Raw genomic sequence first — 16,341 nt, forward strand, 5'->3', positions numbered from 1 at the left:
ACTCTAAATGAGTGTTGTTAGGTGACAGAAAATGTAATCTAAATGTAAGAGTAATAGAAATGAGCACATACACTTAAAAAGCTTTTTTTTTTTTTTTACTGCAGCAATGCCACAGAAAAAACATTTTTGGAACCTTTCTGTAATCAGATCTTTAAAAAAAAAATGTTTTGCTAAATATAAAGAACATTTTAATAATTAGATATAAAAACCTTTATGGAACCATCAATGCCAATAATAATAATAATAAATAAAACTGCAGAGTGCAGAATTTTGATTGATTTTTCATATGTATATGGATCATTGATGAATAAGGTTTTTAAAAGTGTAAAAAACATAATGGCGATATAATTAGTTGTGAGGTTTTATTAAGTGTTATAAATGAGATCATGTGGTTTTTATAATCAATCAACACTGCTTTTGTTATTTTTAACAAGATGGACAAAATTTGTCACCAAAAAAAGTCATTCGGTTGAACCAAAATCTCGGTTTTACCGAATGACAGTTGGTTTTAGCGAATGACAATATTTTCAAACAATGCTACAGGCTAGTTAGCTTGCTAGCTAGGTAACAAAAGGACAATCAAATATTTAATATGCAGTAAAAGTTTTTTTTTTTTTTTTAAATATTACAACATTTTCCATGTTTTATAGCAGTTGTACCGAATGACCTGATGTTATCAAATAGTTAAGAGTTAAGTTACATTGCTTTCTCGACCATGTGGTCCTTTGCAGGTGTCTGAATGATGTCACATCCTGTCACAAGATATTGAACACATGACTTGATCCAAAATGTCCCTTTATATTGGTTACTCCGAATGACAATGAAATTCATTTTTCCGGACATTCTTTCTCATAACAAAGCAATGACTTCAACACATAATTTTTATACCATTTTGCACTATGTTGATATATGATGTTATTACATCATGCCAGAATAAAAATATATACATTTATTACATTTTTAGATATTTTAAATCACAAATTAAATGGCTGTATTGGCCTTTGGACGGTTAAACCGAATGACCTTTTGACACTTCAAAATCTTGAAAATGCCATTATATGTAGCAAAATATAATTAAAACCTTTTGGATTTAATAAAAGAGATCTAGTTGTACTACCTTACATACTGGGGATGTCATCAAAATCTTTTATTATTATTAAGGCCTTAAAAATGACCAGTCACGTCATTGACCCATATACGTTTGCACATCTGCATTTCAAAGATCTCAGACTACTAGAGAACAAGAACCAAACCAAACAAAAAAAGCCATGAAACTTCATTCACATCATTTCTCTCAATGGATAAGTGTCATATGCTGGCTGTCTGAAGCGATTACAGGCAGGGGCCGTCTGGGTGTTAAGTTAACCCAGGTGCTTGAGTTCTCTCTCACTATGAATAATTGATAGTCACATGTGTATAGAGGCAGGATGTCACAGTATACTGCATCTGCTCTAGCCATGCTGCAGGTGCTCATATTCATTTAGGATGTTTAAGCAGATCGGACACCCTTTCCTTGAAATCCCAAGTGGTCACAAGAGCTGCATTTGAGATGCATATTACTACCAGGTATAAACTGCAATCTTGCCTCACCAAAATGCAAAATATTAATACCAGGCTTCCATGGGAACCTATGATAATCTGGTCCCATGGCTCGGGTCTGTCCTCCAATGTAACTCTGTGATTTATTCAGCTGTTTCAGAATTCATTAACATCTCTTAGAAATGTAATAACTCACCTCTCTTCAACAAGCTGCACAATTCGAGGTATCATACATGCCTGTAGCACAAATGGTGTGGAACGAGTTATGCCCTGAATTGTAATACTTAGGATTAGAGGAGTTGAAAAAATCTTAAGTAAAAGTAGTAGAAAGTGATTCTCGCCATCCACACTACTTTAATCTCTATTATTATTGCATGAGGCATCCATTCCCAGTTTATAAGCAAGATGACACAAGTGCATTTGGCAACTGGCACGGGACTCAGATGATGCAAATGGCAGAAAAAGCATGCAAGAGAGACAATTTCACAAGACAGGCAGGGAAAACCAATAGGTGATATATCTGGTGTTCTCTGTGTTCTTGGAGATTCCTCAAGAAGTTCCAGTTAGGGTGGTGGAGGGGATAAAAACACAATACTAATTCTAACGCTAACTAAAATAGGTCTTTATGCTTGATGCAACAAAGAATGATGAAAATAAAATCAAAATAGTACAAATTTGTTGTCATTAAAGGTGCCGAAGAACATGTTTTCAAAAGATGTAATATAAGTCTTAAGTGTCCCCTGAATGTGTCTGTGAAGTTTCAGCTCAAAATACCCCATAGTTTTTTTTAATTAATTTTTTTAACTGCCTATCATTATAAATGCGCCGATTCAGGGTACGCGGCCCCTTTAAATCTCGTGCTCCACGCCCCAAGAGCTTGCGCTTGGCTTTAACAGCATAAACAAAGTTCACACAGCTAATATAACCCTCAAAATGGATCTTTACAAAGTGTTCGTCATGCAACATGTCTAATCGCGTAAGTATAGTATTTATTTGGATGTTTACATTTGATTCTGAATGAGTTTGATAGTGCTCCGTGAATAAAGCTAACATTACACACTGTTGGAGAGATTTATAAAGAATGAAGTTGTGTTTATGAATTATACAGACTGCAAGTGTTTAATAATGAAAATAACGACAGTCTTGTCTCCGTGAATACAGTAAGAAACGATGGTAACTAACCACATTTAACAGTACATTAGCAACATGTTAACTAAACATTTAGAAAAACAATTTACAAATATCACTAAAAATATCATGATATCATGGATCATGTCAGTTATTATTGCTCCATCTGCCATTTTTCGCTGTTGTTCTTGTTTGCTTACCTAGTCTGATGATTCAGCTGTGCACAGATCCAGACGTTAATATTGGCTGCCCTTGTTTAATGCCTTGAACATGGGCTGGCATATGTAAATATTGTGGGCGTACATATTAATGATCCCGACTGTTACGTAACAGTCAGTGTTATGTTGAGATTCGCCTGTTCCCTGATGGTCCTTTAAAAAAAATGAGATTTATATAAGAAGGAGGAAACAATGGAGTTTGAGACTCACTATGTCATTTCCATGTACTGAACTCTTGTTATTCAACTATGCCAAGATAAATACAATTTTTGAATCTAGGGCACCTTTAAAGTGAAACCTTCCAGATGATTTGTAATAAAACAATAATATACTGTATGTCTCCTTTAATGTGTGCCACACTAAACCTATATGATATGTGGAGGGTGAGTGATATATGATGTAGGTCGAAGTCAAGAAAGTGTGTGCGCAGACCCCAACAATGAAGGCTCCCTTTCACCGTGACAGCCGTATTGATTTGGCCTTCTCTCTCCTCTCTCATAAAGCTATCTCTCTCAGACCACTTAATCCTAATGGCTGGCTTTATTCGCATTTTCTCCCTCCTCAACACCGAGCTCAAGCAATTTCACACAATATTAGGGACGATTCGGCCCAGGATATTGATAATGGTTGGGAAATATTCTGACTCAATGCAATCTTTAGTGGATAAATTGCATTTTTGATCATTGGGGATTAAGTTACCAAATAATAAAAAACCCCCAGTAATTTCCTTTAACATTTTCATTATCAGTGTATTTTACTGATACTTTGCATTTCAGTCAGACATGTCTAAGGCAGCGGTTCTAGCAAGAATAAAAGTGTGGTCACATTTACCTTTGCTCAACTAAATTTTGAAGGCTAAAAACAATAGGAATATGCACAATTGGGATTTTTTTGTGTGAGGGTGAAAAAGTTCCCCACACAGATTTAATTCATGTTCAAGCTGATCACGAGAATTTGCCGCAATGACCAACAGAACACTGCTTGGTTTGAAAGGGACATCTTGTGAGCAGTGCTTCATACATCTCTAAGCTATTGACAATGGACGTTTTCTTGCTAAGTTTTGCTAATATAACCGCACCTTAATGGGTTAGTTCACCCCAAAATGAAAATTCGGTCATTAATTATTTCACCAAACTCATAACACTTTCGTTCATTTTCAGAACACAAATGAAAATCTTTTTGACGAAATCCAATAGATGTCTGTCTCTCCATTGACTGCCTTTGCAACTACCACTTTGACACTTCAAAAAGATCATAAAGAGATCGGAAATCTAATCCATATGAATTGAGCGGTTTAGTCCAAATTTTCTGAAGAGACTTCATCACTTGATCAGAAGCTCAAACATGCTTCGTAACCAATGAGCTTCATTCTCGTGTGTTATACATGTTATAAAATACATCTCACTATGGATCCTCCAACAGTCTGCAATGACTGTTCGCTTTATCTGTGGGTAAGGGTAGCTGACGTGTTGGGATATCTTTCTTTCTGTCAGTCCAACTAATAGTTTGTGGCTGAATAGATGCTTTAACAACATCATGGCCAGCAGGTGATGGATAGGCCTGTTGTTTCGCACTGACATATTATAAGGAAGTCAACACATACAAGAGAACTGCATGAAGAACTCAAAATCTTTAACTAAAATCAAACAATTCTCTGAAACTGCACAGTTGAGGAAGTAATTAGATCAATTTGTAAACTAATTACAAACACACAATGAAGGAATTCAGCAGGGGACATGGCTGAATAGAAGCTCTAGCATCAAGAACTTGAATAGTCAGAAACTCGCTGTTTCCTTTTTTGAACACTCTGTTCACTCCACCCACCTTTGTTAAAAACTCACACAGTGCATATTCAAAAGAACCACTATGCTGAGCCAAACAAAAATGCTGTACTGTTTAAAACAAAAACATAAATCACTATCCTTTTCGAACTATTGAATTAATGAACCAAATATATACTCGACTCTACTTGTACAATATAAAAAAATGATTCATTGTGCTTTTAATTGTGTATTCAAGGTGTCAAAAAAGTTTTTTTTTAGCCACTAGACTGTCATGGGAACAACTAAACATAAAAAAGAAGAAAAGGATCAAACTGGGGCTCCAAAAAGTAGCATAAAAGCCCAGCTCCTATTTAAATATTTATAGAATGAATGATGGCAGAGTAGAAATGTAGCCAGTAGTTCTGGAGATTATACATTTCAAAAGTCAATCAATTGGAGAGGACATTTTGATGGGTTTTTACAATTGAAACAGGCAACGCAAGAATGAAGTGAGAGCAGCAAACACAATCAGTAGACTGAAGAGGAGTGAACGCCACTCAAATAAGCCATGAGAAGATGTGCCCACAAGTGTCCTACCTGACACCCAATTCATCATTAAAAGTGCTGGAGTAGGTGCGTGGGTCTTCTGCGATAGGTGTTTCAAACAGGCATTATTAGTAACAACATCATAAAGGATTCTCATGTGGTCATGTTTGTAGGCTGATCAAATGAGAATACTGCTTCTGTAGTATAGGCTTTCTTGCAGGAAGTGCAGCCAAGTTGTTCCTATTTGAATCTTGAGAACATTTGTCCTTATAAACATGTTTTCCAATCAACAGGCAATATAATCTAGCCTATCTATAAAACAAGGGTGTTGAATCCTGCTCCTGGAAGACCTTTCTACAAAAGTTAGCTCCACCACACCTGCTTGGAAATTTCTAGGCTGCATCCGAAATCCCAAACTCTCAAGGTACTTATTTTGAAATACTTACTTTGTGAGCATTTAAAAGTATGGTTCTATATAGTATGATTGTGTATAGTATATGGGTGTTTGGTGCATACAGTCAGATGACGAATACAGTCAGTCACAGAAGATCCACAATAACAATGCAGTCCACAAGGGCGTGAGCATGGTAATGCAACAACGTTTGCTAACCGCCACTCAGGAAAGTCATTTAGTGTCCACAGCATGTTAGTTCACAAGAGAAATTGACTCAAGAGGGGAGCATTTCACTAAATATATGCACTATATTAGCTTACACATTCATTATATATTTATTTAAACATATATTAAATAATTAAGACATTACTAATAGGTAAAGTAAATGCAATGAATGTGTAAGGTAATATAGTGCATTTTTATAGACAATAATTTGTCATGAAAACAAGTTATGACAGTAACTGTGTAAATGACCTTATATCAAAAATGAATTGGAGTAGAAAAATGATTTTATAATTAGATTTAGAAGTTAATGCAAAACCTGCCATATATGCAATTTACATGTTTTCTTATTTGAGTATTGATTATTATGTCTTAAAATAAATAGCATCTGAATTACTAGATTGGGCTCTGTTATTAATTGTAACCTTTAATATTATAGTAATGTACAAGAAAGGGATCCCTGTATAATAAGTTAGCTTTTTTTATCCTTAGGAAGGTATGTACTGAACCATCATGTGTGTGTACCGTTACACCCCTGGTATAGTATGAATGTAATCTGGACATACTACATTCGCCATGCTGTCATTGTCATGTGACCTATCAGCGTCAGTTGGGTCGCTTCACTGTCAATCACAAATTCCCTCCCTTGGCCTCATGGGATAGTAAAGTGTATGTCAAATGCACACTTCAGAATATCACCAGAAGAAGTAGGTCATCCGGGAAGTATGCAATTTTGGACTCAGCCTAGTACCTTCTTGTACTCCTGAAGACCTTGATTAGCTTCTTCATGTGTGTTTTGTTAAGGTTGGATTGTGACCTTCCACAAGCAGGATTGGACATGCCTGCTATCGAACCACTGCAAGATAGATGGCAAAACTCACCTTTAAGTCTTGAGCTGCCTCCACGTGATTGTCATAGACCAGAACATTGGCTGTCAGGTTCATCCTGTCTTTAGCAACAGTGGATTCTCCTTCTAATGCATCAGATGCAACCGCAACGTTCAACAGGGGATGTTCACACTTGGTCCCATCCCACACCTGATCACATTGGGCAACTGTTAGTTGTACAAATTGGATTTAAGATTCAACGATTTTAAAGACTCAGATTCAAGTTAAAATAGCAGAAATCACCTTGAGTAGGATACAACGACTATCCATGACAGCCTTTGCCAGCAACTGGCAGGTAAGATCAAAGTACATCCCGGGATGTACAGAGGACAGAGAGACAGTGGGGTCACTGGATATCAGAGACTGGCCGGCAGCCCATTGGCGAAGCTCCTGCACTGTATTTTTATCGGATTCTCCAAAGTGAAATGATTTGCTGGAGGTACGAGGGGCTACTGGGCTGTCAGTTAGTCCATCGAATGTGACTGCAGACCAACCATAAGTGTTCAAGAGTGTCATGGAGTCATTGAACATATCTGCCTGGGAGGATATGGGAAAAGATACATTTAGCCTTAAAGTTTGAATGACTTAAAAGTAGTGACACTTCAGAAATCTTAATACATGTCGCCAAGACATTTACTTGGGTATTAGAACTACATTTGACCAATGTGTTTAAGATTTAGGGTGCATTCACAATAACAGCTCTTTAGTTGTTGGAGTTCAGCAAGTTGCTGTGCCATTGCGCGCTAGTAGCTGTTCCTACCAGTCCTGCCACTACTTGGGCTATTTTAACCCCATATATCATGATATTAACTCCCTGAGGTCTAAAAACGCGCCGGTGCATTTTGCAGGATTTTTTTCACAGCAAAACAGACTTAAAATACTCCGTCATTTCTTGTCATAGAGACATAAGTAATATATCAATTGAAACTATAGAATGTCTTCTTTTATTTGTGTACACTCAGAGTAAAAACACAATGTTGTACTTTTTGTAAAATAAAGAAAACTAACATGATGCGTGATCTCTCGTCTCCCTCTGAACAAAGTCCAATCTGATAGTTCTCAGAAAATGAACTGTAACTTATGAATACTAATGACAAAAAACATTACAGTTATATCTAAAGAAACGTTGAAATGTCAGGTTTTAAATTGTGCAAGTCAAATCGAAAACAAACATTCTGTGTTTATGTAATCTGTATGAAAAGAGAGCCATGTCAGAAGTCTGTGATTCAGCTCATTACCCGCTAATGCAGCCACGCCCACGGAGCCAGGGCTATTCAGAGGCAAATTCAGAGGCAATACATGCATACATAGTCTCATTTGTGTATTTATTGTCTTGAAAAGTGTTTATTTGGATGGTAAAGCCATGGTTAGCGATCTCTAGAAGACATGCCGTTAGTTCCTAGTTCCTTTTCTTCTTTATATGAATTTGTGGCCTAAAGGTGTACAGGGAGCGCCCTCCGGCTGCAAGTATGAATTAAAAACACAGTATCCAGCACTCATAGTGATGACAATAAATATTACTTCTCAGTATAGAAAATTGACATAAATATATAAGAATCCATCAATATTTCTCCAAATGTGCATGCTTTTAAGCCAAAAGCCTATATGAAATGCCACAGAGGTAACATAATTGTTCAGACACTTTGCATCACAGAAATAAATTATATTTTAGAGAATATAATAGAATACAATTATTTTAAATTGTAATAATATTTCACAGTATTGCTGTTTATGATGAGCTGAGACATGATTACAGAGGGGTTTTTTTCACAGCCTACCTGACTGAAAGGCCTCATTAATATGCAAGTAATTTCAGGTCATTATTATGCAATTCTTTTGTCTTCTCGGGTGTAAATGGCCCATTATTCATGCAGATTCACGCCTCCACGGATACTGTGTTTCTTGACAAAAAGTGTCTTACAAAATTTAAATCTCTCTATTGTTTTATATGAAAAAGAAGTCAGCATAATTTTCACATAATTCTGAAGCAAAAACTCTAGTGTACAACCTCCAAAAGCCAGAAGTCTTGTGAACACTGAAATAAGGCCAAAAAAAGTATATTAAATCTGTGACTTAAGTTTTTTGTTTTTTCAATAACCACGCATAAACATTATTCCTTCAAAAATACAAACATGTACATACATGTTCCTCACATATTATTGTAGCCTAGTTTGTGCTGAATACAGTGTAATGACACTTTTGTCATTTATATGTTTATGAACAACTGAAAAAAGCACAAATGTCATGGCATGTCAAAACTTCTCCAAGCCCCAAATCAGCCTCAGACTCCAGAGGGTTAAGCCCCTGGAATGAGAAATTTACCAGGGGAACCCCACCAAAAAATGCATATTTTACTCCCCGTTTTTACTAGGGGAACTCCTGAAACACGACTGAGCTAGTTTTTGGCTAGTATTGAGTAGCAATTTTGTTGTGAAAACCCGGCAACCCTGGTTCCTACTCAGCTACAGTATAAAACCCCATCAATGACAACTATTTTTACTAGCACTGTGTGTTCACATCATGTCGCTGCTCATTTTCATAAAGCTATACTCAACTTGCTCCAGTTTCACAAACTTTTGTGAAAAACCAATGACTTATTTATTTTTTGCTGCAAATCGCTGTCAATTTCAATGCAGATTTTGAGTACACGCGATTCAGCTCTACACAAATGAAATGCTTTCCAGACACTCTTTCATAAATGTCTTGGCGAAGTATATGTAATTTCTGGGAATATGTGGTACTGCTTGATTACTTTAAATCAGGGGTGTCAATTTCTGCTACTGGAGGGCTGCGCTCCTGCCGAGTTTAGATGCAACATTTTTTCGAAACACAACTGCAGGGCTCTCAAGTTTTGGAGACAGGCAAGAGTGACAATGGTTTAAATGTGTACAAACATGTAGAGTACACATTTAAACCATTAAAAATATGTAGCAAAAGAGGTTACCTTTGTTGAATAAATTTATTTGTGGGAGCCTGTGTCTGTATTTGTGGAACTAATGGTCACTCTTTGATTATGCTTTTTTTCATTGGTTGTTGCGTTAAATCTTACCCAGATACAATAGTGCTATTTTCTGATTGGCTATTGTGTAGCCTCTTTCTTCGTTTTTGATTGGCTGATAAGTGGCAGGTTCGAGACGCGCTTGATTCCTTCCCGGTTCCAGAGAGAGCGGCGCGGCCAGATACATTTTGGGTGCTGCGGCATATTAAATATATGATAAATAGTTTTTCTGCGTGAGAAATACAATGTGTGGCGGGAGTGCGTGACAAAAGACCGAAATGAGTGACTGTCACGCTCAATGCGTGACACTTGAGAGCCCTGCGCAACTGTCTGGAATTTTCTAGTAGTCGGGTGTGTCGAATCACAGCTAAGGTAGCCCTCCAAGACCAGAACTGGACAACTCTGCTTAAAGCAAATAAGTAGTTCAGGCCCACTTTCAAAATTCTGAAGAACGAATAAACAGGCCAAGCCTCCTCACCTTGAATCTGTGGAGTCGGATAATGTCCCCAACTCTGAAGATGACTGGGTGATCCTCCAGTTTTTTAGAGAAGATGTTGCAGCTCACTTTAACATCTGATTGATCTGTGATCTTTAGTGTAGAACAGTAATCTAGTGACAAATAATGAGGTACTGACTAAAAACTCTAGCTTGAGGGATATGCTTGTAACTATGCCAAATGACCAAATATGAGGCTTAAAGTACTGTTTGTACTTCTAATGACATAAGCCACACTTATATAATCACATACATAGTGTTCTAATTACATAAAACGAATGAAAAGAGTTTACCACATATTGCAATTTTCTTTAATTTGATGATGATTTTGCTTGCACAAGAATCACTTCTGCATTTGCACAAGACATGCATTTAGCATTTCAAGACTGAGAAAATACATTGATCCAGGATCAATTGGTCACCTTTTGGACATGATGCCCAATTCCCTTTACTGATTACACTGAAAGGGTGCTTGCATTCCCTTCACTTATAAAAACATTGTTACAACAAGCCAATCATGACAGAGATTGATTTTTGCATTTTACCATAGAGTAAGTAATGTCATGATCCAATCCATGATCAATTAACTAAAATTTATTGATTTTGAACATTGCATGAAGGTAGCATGGTTAAGCACCATGAAAAAATGGTTTGGCAATAATTGGTTTGCATCAGCTCTTCTTGAGATGCAGTCTGTGACTTCATCTTATGCTAACAGTGCAGAGAGCAAACCTCATTGTTCACAATCAGCAGTACAAGCCAAGGTCAGTTTTGTTTGTTATCGAAATGTTATTTGATCACTGAAGTGCAAAGAATAATGTACAAACTAAATATTCATTAGAGTATTTTTTCTCTGTTTTGACGGCCCTAAAAGCCATTTAGAAAGTCATCTTTCCTTTGGACTCACTCTCCAGAGAAATCAAATAACAATAGGAGAGCCTATTACAGCCTATTACAGCCACTGACCTGAACCTTTAGAGGGGAAAGGCAGTTTGAAGAAGGTCACCACACCATAGACGTTCACCACTGTCTTGTGCTTCAACATGTTTAGAGGAACATAAGTGTATTTGGCCTTCACAGAAACAGGAAATATTGCCATTAAAGGAATGTTCTGGCTTTAATACAAGTTAAGCTCTATCATCACATTTGTGGGATAATGTTGATTACCCCAAAAAGAAAACTGAAAAATTGTACCATAGTACAACATGGTTACAACAATGTATAGTAATTATATCAGATATCCATTGTTAATGTCAACAAATCCAATGCATGCAAGAAAATTAACACTGAGCAAGTTTCCTTGAATTTCTTCATTTCGTCAAGACTGAAAGTGTCTGGAGGCATGTAGTGTTAAAGCACTTGATCTGGCTCAAGCGAATGTAAAAGAGGTTGGCAAATTAAAAGAGACGCTGTACTCAACTGAAGGAACAACCAATCACACAATCATACAGAGCAGAGCCAGTAGACAGAAGCCAATTTAAATACAGAATCTCCTTGATCTCTGAGGGATAAACTGCATATATGGTTTTAAGATAAAGTGGGAGAAATTTTTTCTCATATCTACATGAAAAGAAATTTATACTGCACCTCTGAACTGGAGGGACCATGGGAGGGGGCTGCCGAGGGACATACCTATCAAACATCCCAATAGAAGCAATTAAAAAAATAGATATTGGAGTAAGAAATATGGTTTTCACAAAGTTCAAGAGGAGGATGGTGGGGATTTTAAAATGCAAACACATAACACTCACATAAACACAGGCATCTTTGCCATCCATCTCCAACTGACAAGGATGTAGTTTGTCTCTAAGAAAAGATGGAGACTTTCTGATAGTGAAGTCTGCCAATAAGACAACATCCTAAAAAAAAAAAAAAAAAAAAAAAAAATCATTGTAATAATTCATTTCATGATGTATTATGCCAGCCATAAAAAAGTTCAGTAAATCATAAGTTATATTAAATGGGTGATATAATGCCATTTTTACAAGATGTAAAATAAGTCTCTGATGTCCCCAGAGTGTGTATGTGACATTTTAGCTCAAAATAATTTTTTACAGAATAATTTTTTACAGCATGTTAAATTTGTCACTTTTTGAGGGTAAGCAAAAATGCTCCGTTTTTGTGTGTGTCCCTTTAAATGCAAATGAGCTGCTGCCCCTACGCAGAGGGCGGGATTTCAAGAGCTCATGTTAGCACGTAGTGTCGATTACCTCACGAAGACTCACTAAAAATGTCAGAAACTGTTCAGTCTTTTATGTTCAAACCGGAGTCGGACAATGATGGAGAGACTCAAGAAGAAGTGACAACATGTACAATGCAATAGGACGTTTCTGAATGGTTAGTTGGTTAATTTATGTAGCTGATGTGGGATATCTTAAAGTCACTGATTAGCATATTCTGTCATGATTAGGGCTGTAACGATAAGCGATATGAAATCGAAATCGCGATACGCAGTTCCACGAACCTGTATCGCGATTTGAGAAGGCAGAATCGCGACACACCCCTTCCAACTCCCAGAGTTATCCTTCCTGTCCAGATCCAATGCTACCACATTTTTAAATTACTATAAGTATTAGGGGTGTAACGATTTATCATAGATGGTGTGTCTCAATCAGCTCTCTAGTTCAGTAAGTGTTTCGGGCACACATTGAATCTTGCAAGCAGGTTTAAACGTTTCTCATGTCAGTCTCTTGCATGGTCGCGTGAGAAGTCGTGGCTTTCTTTCACCGCAGTGCACAGCAACAGCTGTGCTCACAGAAAAGCAAAAGACGCTTGCGATGCTTTGCTTTAAGTTCTTTGCAATTCTCAACTTCTCAGAATGCCGCAAGCGCACCGCAGGTCGTGTGACAAGAATCAACCGATCAGCTATGGCCTTTCCGTAACAAAACATCAGAAGCTCAGCCGAACAGCTGATCATAGCTGTACATGGTGGTTTTTATATCTTATCTCCATCAATATATCTCGTAGTAAAACTAATGCAAAGGCTAGAAATCGTTTATCCTTTGCAGAAACGTCCTCTGATCCTCTTGGAGAGCCCAGTTCAAGGTTGCATAGCAACGACCGACGCCACGGGAGCGCAAGCGCTTTGGAAAGAAGGAGAAGCGGTGCGGCCGCGCCTTCCACGCGTTTTTAGACGCAATATGTGAATGGCCCCTATTCATAATTCTAAGTTCATGTTAAATTAAAAAAAAAATCTTTTAGTGACAGACAGCCCTATTCAACTGTTAATTTGAATACAGAAGGTTTTTATTAAAATTTTATATTTATTTATTTTATTGAAATGTGATCTTGTGTGTACAACAAGGACAAATATTGAAATTTGTTAATGTTTTTTTTAATAAATCTTGTTTGAATTTCAGTTTCATTTTGTTCAAAATATCGTGATACATATCGTATCGTGAACTCCGTATCGAGATACGTATCGTATCGTTACACCCCTAGTCATGATAATCTATAAATCGCTCTTGTGGGAACTGTTGTAAGATGCCTACAGAGCCAGAGAATATATGCTGCATGAAGATAGAACAGGAATAGTTTAGTTTAAATACGGTTATAACTTGTCATGTTGGCATCTTGCTTTTATGACATGCAGTGACATCTCCTTGCCTCTTTGTTGTGTGTTCTCGGGGTCAGGGTTTATGTAAATTTTAGGGTTAGTGATGTCACCAACCCAGGAAGAAGCTAGTTGTAGTCCCTACCAGCCGTTTGTTGTAGTCCTTAAATAGAGAATTCTTTGAAAGAAAAATATCTCCCTTTGTATTGAACTTTGAGCGTCGTAACTTTGCAGATGTTGTTTATGCTCTAACAGCAACATTTCACACTAACTAAAGTTAAAAAAGTGGAATCATAATGAACCACCCCTTTAATTAAAAATTTAAATAACATTATCAGGTAACACTTTAGATTACAGTCCAATTCTCACTATTAACTAGTTGCTTATTAGCATGCTCATTACTAGGATATTGGCTGTTGGCACATATTAATGCCGTATTCTGAATTGGACTGTAATCTAAAGTGCGTCACTGTATCATTTTTATTATTAAAACCATTATACACTGTGTGATATGTATCAAATATGACACACAAAAATCAACGAAAACCCTTATATATATATATATTTTTTGTCTAATGATTTTTTCTGACTCTTTATTATTGTCCTTATATCAAGTATATGGGATTTTCTATGCCAGTTTTATCACCCACCAGGCAAAATCATAAATTTGATTGCTTAGAAATATAACATCTGCACAACAAGCCACATGATTTGAGGTATCATTCAAGTGTGTTGCACAAATAGGTTTATTCAAGTCCTCAAAGCCAAGTATGATCAATAATAGAGATTCTTGCATTGGCAAACACCTCTAACAATGACCTTGAGTGAAAAGGACTAACCAAATAAATGGCATCTCATCCCTTAATCTTTAGGATCAAATTCAAACTTGTGATTATTTTTAGACTTCAGCATCTGGATAAATTAAGATGACTTACAGAACGTATCTAAGAGTTTAATCCTTGCTCACAGATATTCAAAGATTAGACCGATAATGTTTAGATCTATCATTACATAGAAGCTGCCAAGCATCATGATAGCTCATCAATTCAAAGCTTTATCTTGTGCCACTTGTTTTAAGAATCGCTGTTACCCATTCCAAATGGCAGTTTTATAATTTGTCTTCCAAAAAGCTCCTGGCAACAACAAAGAAAAGTGGAGTTTCTTTGTCAAAAACTAGTTTTCTACACACTGCACCTCTTAAAAAAATAACTGTTTTTGTTGCTGTCATACATTGAAATGCTTATGATGAGTACAACCATTGCAGATCACCATGTTCAACATCTAACTTCGAGAACTGTAAGATTCAAAGCCAAAGTTGAGTCCATTCCTGGAAATAAGAGTGGTGACAAGGCACTTTTTTTTCTCAGTAAGTAACAGATAATTTTGAGAGAGACACAAAGGAGGATCCTTGGGGAGTAAACAGGAGAGATTTGACTGAAGGCACGTCTCTCAAGGCTGATTTTCTCTCTCAAAGCCATTGTCTGTCAATGGGGAGCTGATCTGAGATGTGACCATTGTGTTGCTGGAGGAGAAAGGCGGAAAAATACTGCCTATGCAACTGCAGTGCTTTACACCCTCTCAAACCATCTTCACACAAATGAGGTTACATCAGATGACCTGTTTTCAAAGTAAGTGAACTCAGGCAGAAATATTTGCCGCATAGATATGACAGGGCTTTCATGTAGTTAGATTATTTATACTGCCTCTTTGATACGGTTCAAACTAATTACTTCTAGAAACATATATTGACATTCTCAAAATAGCAACAGTATTTAGGAGAACATTTGATATTTTTTCACCATAAATTACTGGTTATTCATTTAGAAGATGCTCCTAGTGATTTGCTTAAGTCCGTTGTTCTTGAATCTGCCCTTCTGGGACACAAACCTGTGACCTTACATTGTATCTTAACCAGGCGCAACATGACAAGATTTCAAGATTCTAGACATTTTACTGTGGGCAGGACTACTCAACGCGACGTGACAAAAATAGAAACCAAACAACTGACAAAATGTCTCGTCATGCATCAATTGTCACAGTTCCCACTTGTTAGGACAAAATCTACTATTAAAACAGATGTGATGTGATTTGCCGTATCACACAATAGGAAACAATAGTGTTCAAGTGATGATTTTTAACCACTGGGGTGCAACTATTGATTATTTTGATTATTGATTATTTTGATAACTGATAAAATCTACTGATTGCTTAGATTAAACAATCTGATTTAAAAAAAAAAGGACAAATTAATTTTTCTAAAAACACTTTACAATAAGGTTTCATTAGTTAACTACTTTCGTAATTTTATATATATATATATATATATATATATATATATATATATATATATATATATATATATAGATAGATAGATAGATAGATAGATAGATAGATAGATAGATAGATAGATAGATAGATAGATAGATAGATAGAGAGAGAGAGAGAGAGAACCTCAGGGTTGACACATTTTTGTAGGCAAAACCCGGAAGCGAGTTAGCATCTTCTAGTTAGCAACTTCTGGTTCCATCACCCTAAAGTCTATGGGGTTTTTTTAATGGGTTTTGGCTAAATCGCCTGAAATAAGGTCTGTGGTTAACA

General features: G+C 36.5%; 1 protein-coding gene across 3 annotated transcripts in view; it reads right to left on the bottom strand.

Annotated features, from left to right (window-relative positions):
- pot1 (protection of telomeres 1 homolog) overlaps positions 1–16,341 on the bottom strand; it is a 51,911-nt gene that overhangs the window by 18,971 nt on the left and 16,599 nt on the right. For all 3 annotated transcript variants that reach the window (XM_067379458.1, XM_067379457.1, XM_067379456.1), the window contains 6 exons: positions 11,942–12,049; positions 11,778–11,822; positions 11,157–11,262; positions 10,174–10,304; positions 6,941–7,234; positions 6,692–6,847 (listed from right to left, as the gene is read on the bottom strand). In XM_067379458.1, coding sequence (XP_067235559.1) covers positions 6,692–6,847; positions 6,941–7,234; positions 10,174–10,304; positions 11,157–11,262; positions 11,778–11,822; positions 11,942–11,968 — 759 coding nt within the window. In that variant the 5' untranslated portion in view covers positions 11,969–12,049. The remainder of the gene's footprint in view (positions 1–6,691; positions 6,848–6,940; positions 7,235–10,173; positions 10,305–11,156; positions 11,263–11,777; positions 11,823–11,941; positions 12,050–16,341) is intronic.

This window comes from Chanodichthys erythropterus, chromosome 24 (assembly GCF_024489055.1).
Source record: "Chanodichthys erythropterus isolate Z2021 chromosome 24, ASM2448905v1, whole genome shotgun sequence".
NCBI lineage: Eukaryota > Metazoa > Chordata > Actinopteri > Cypriniformes > Xenocyprididae > Chanodichthys > Chanodichthys erythropterus.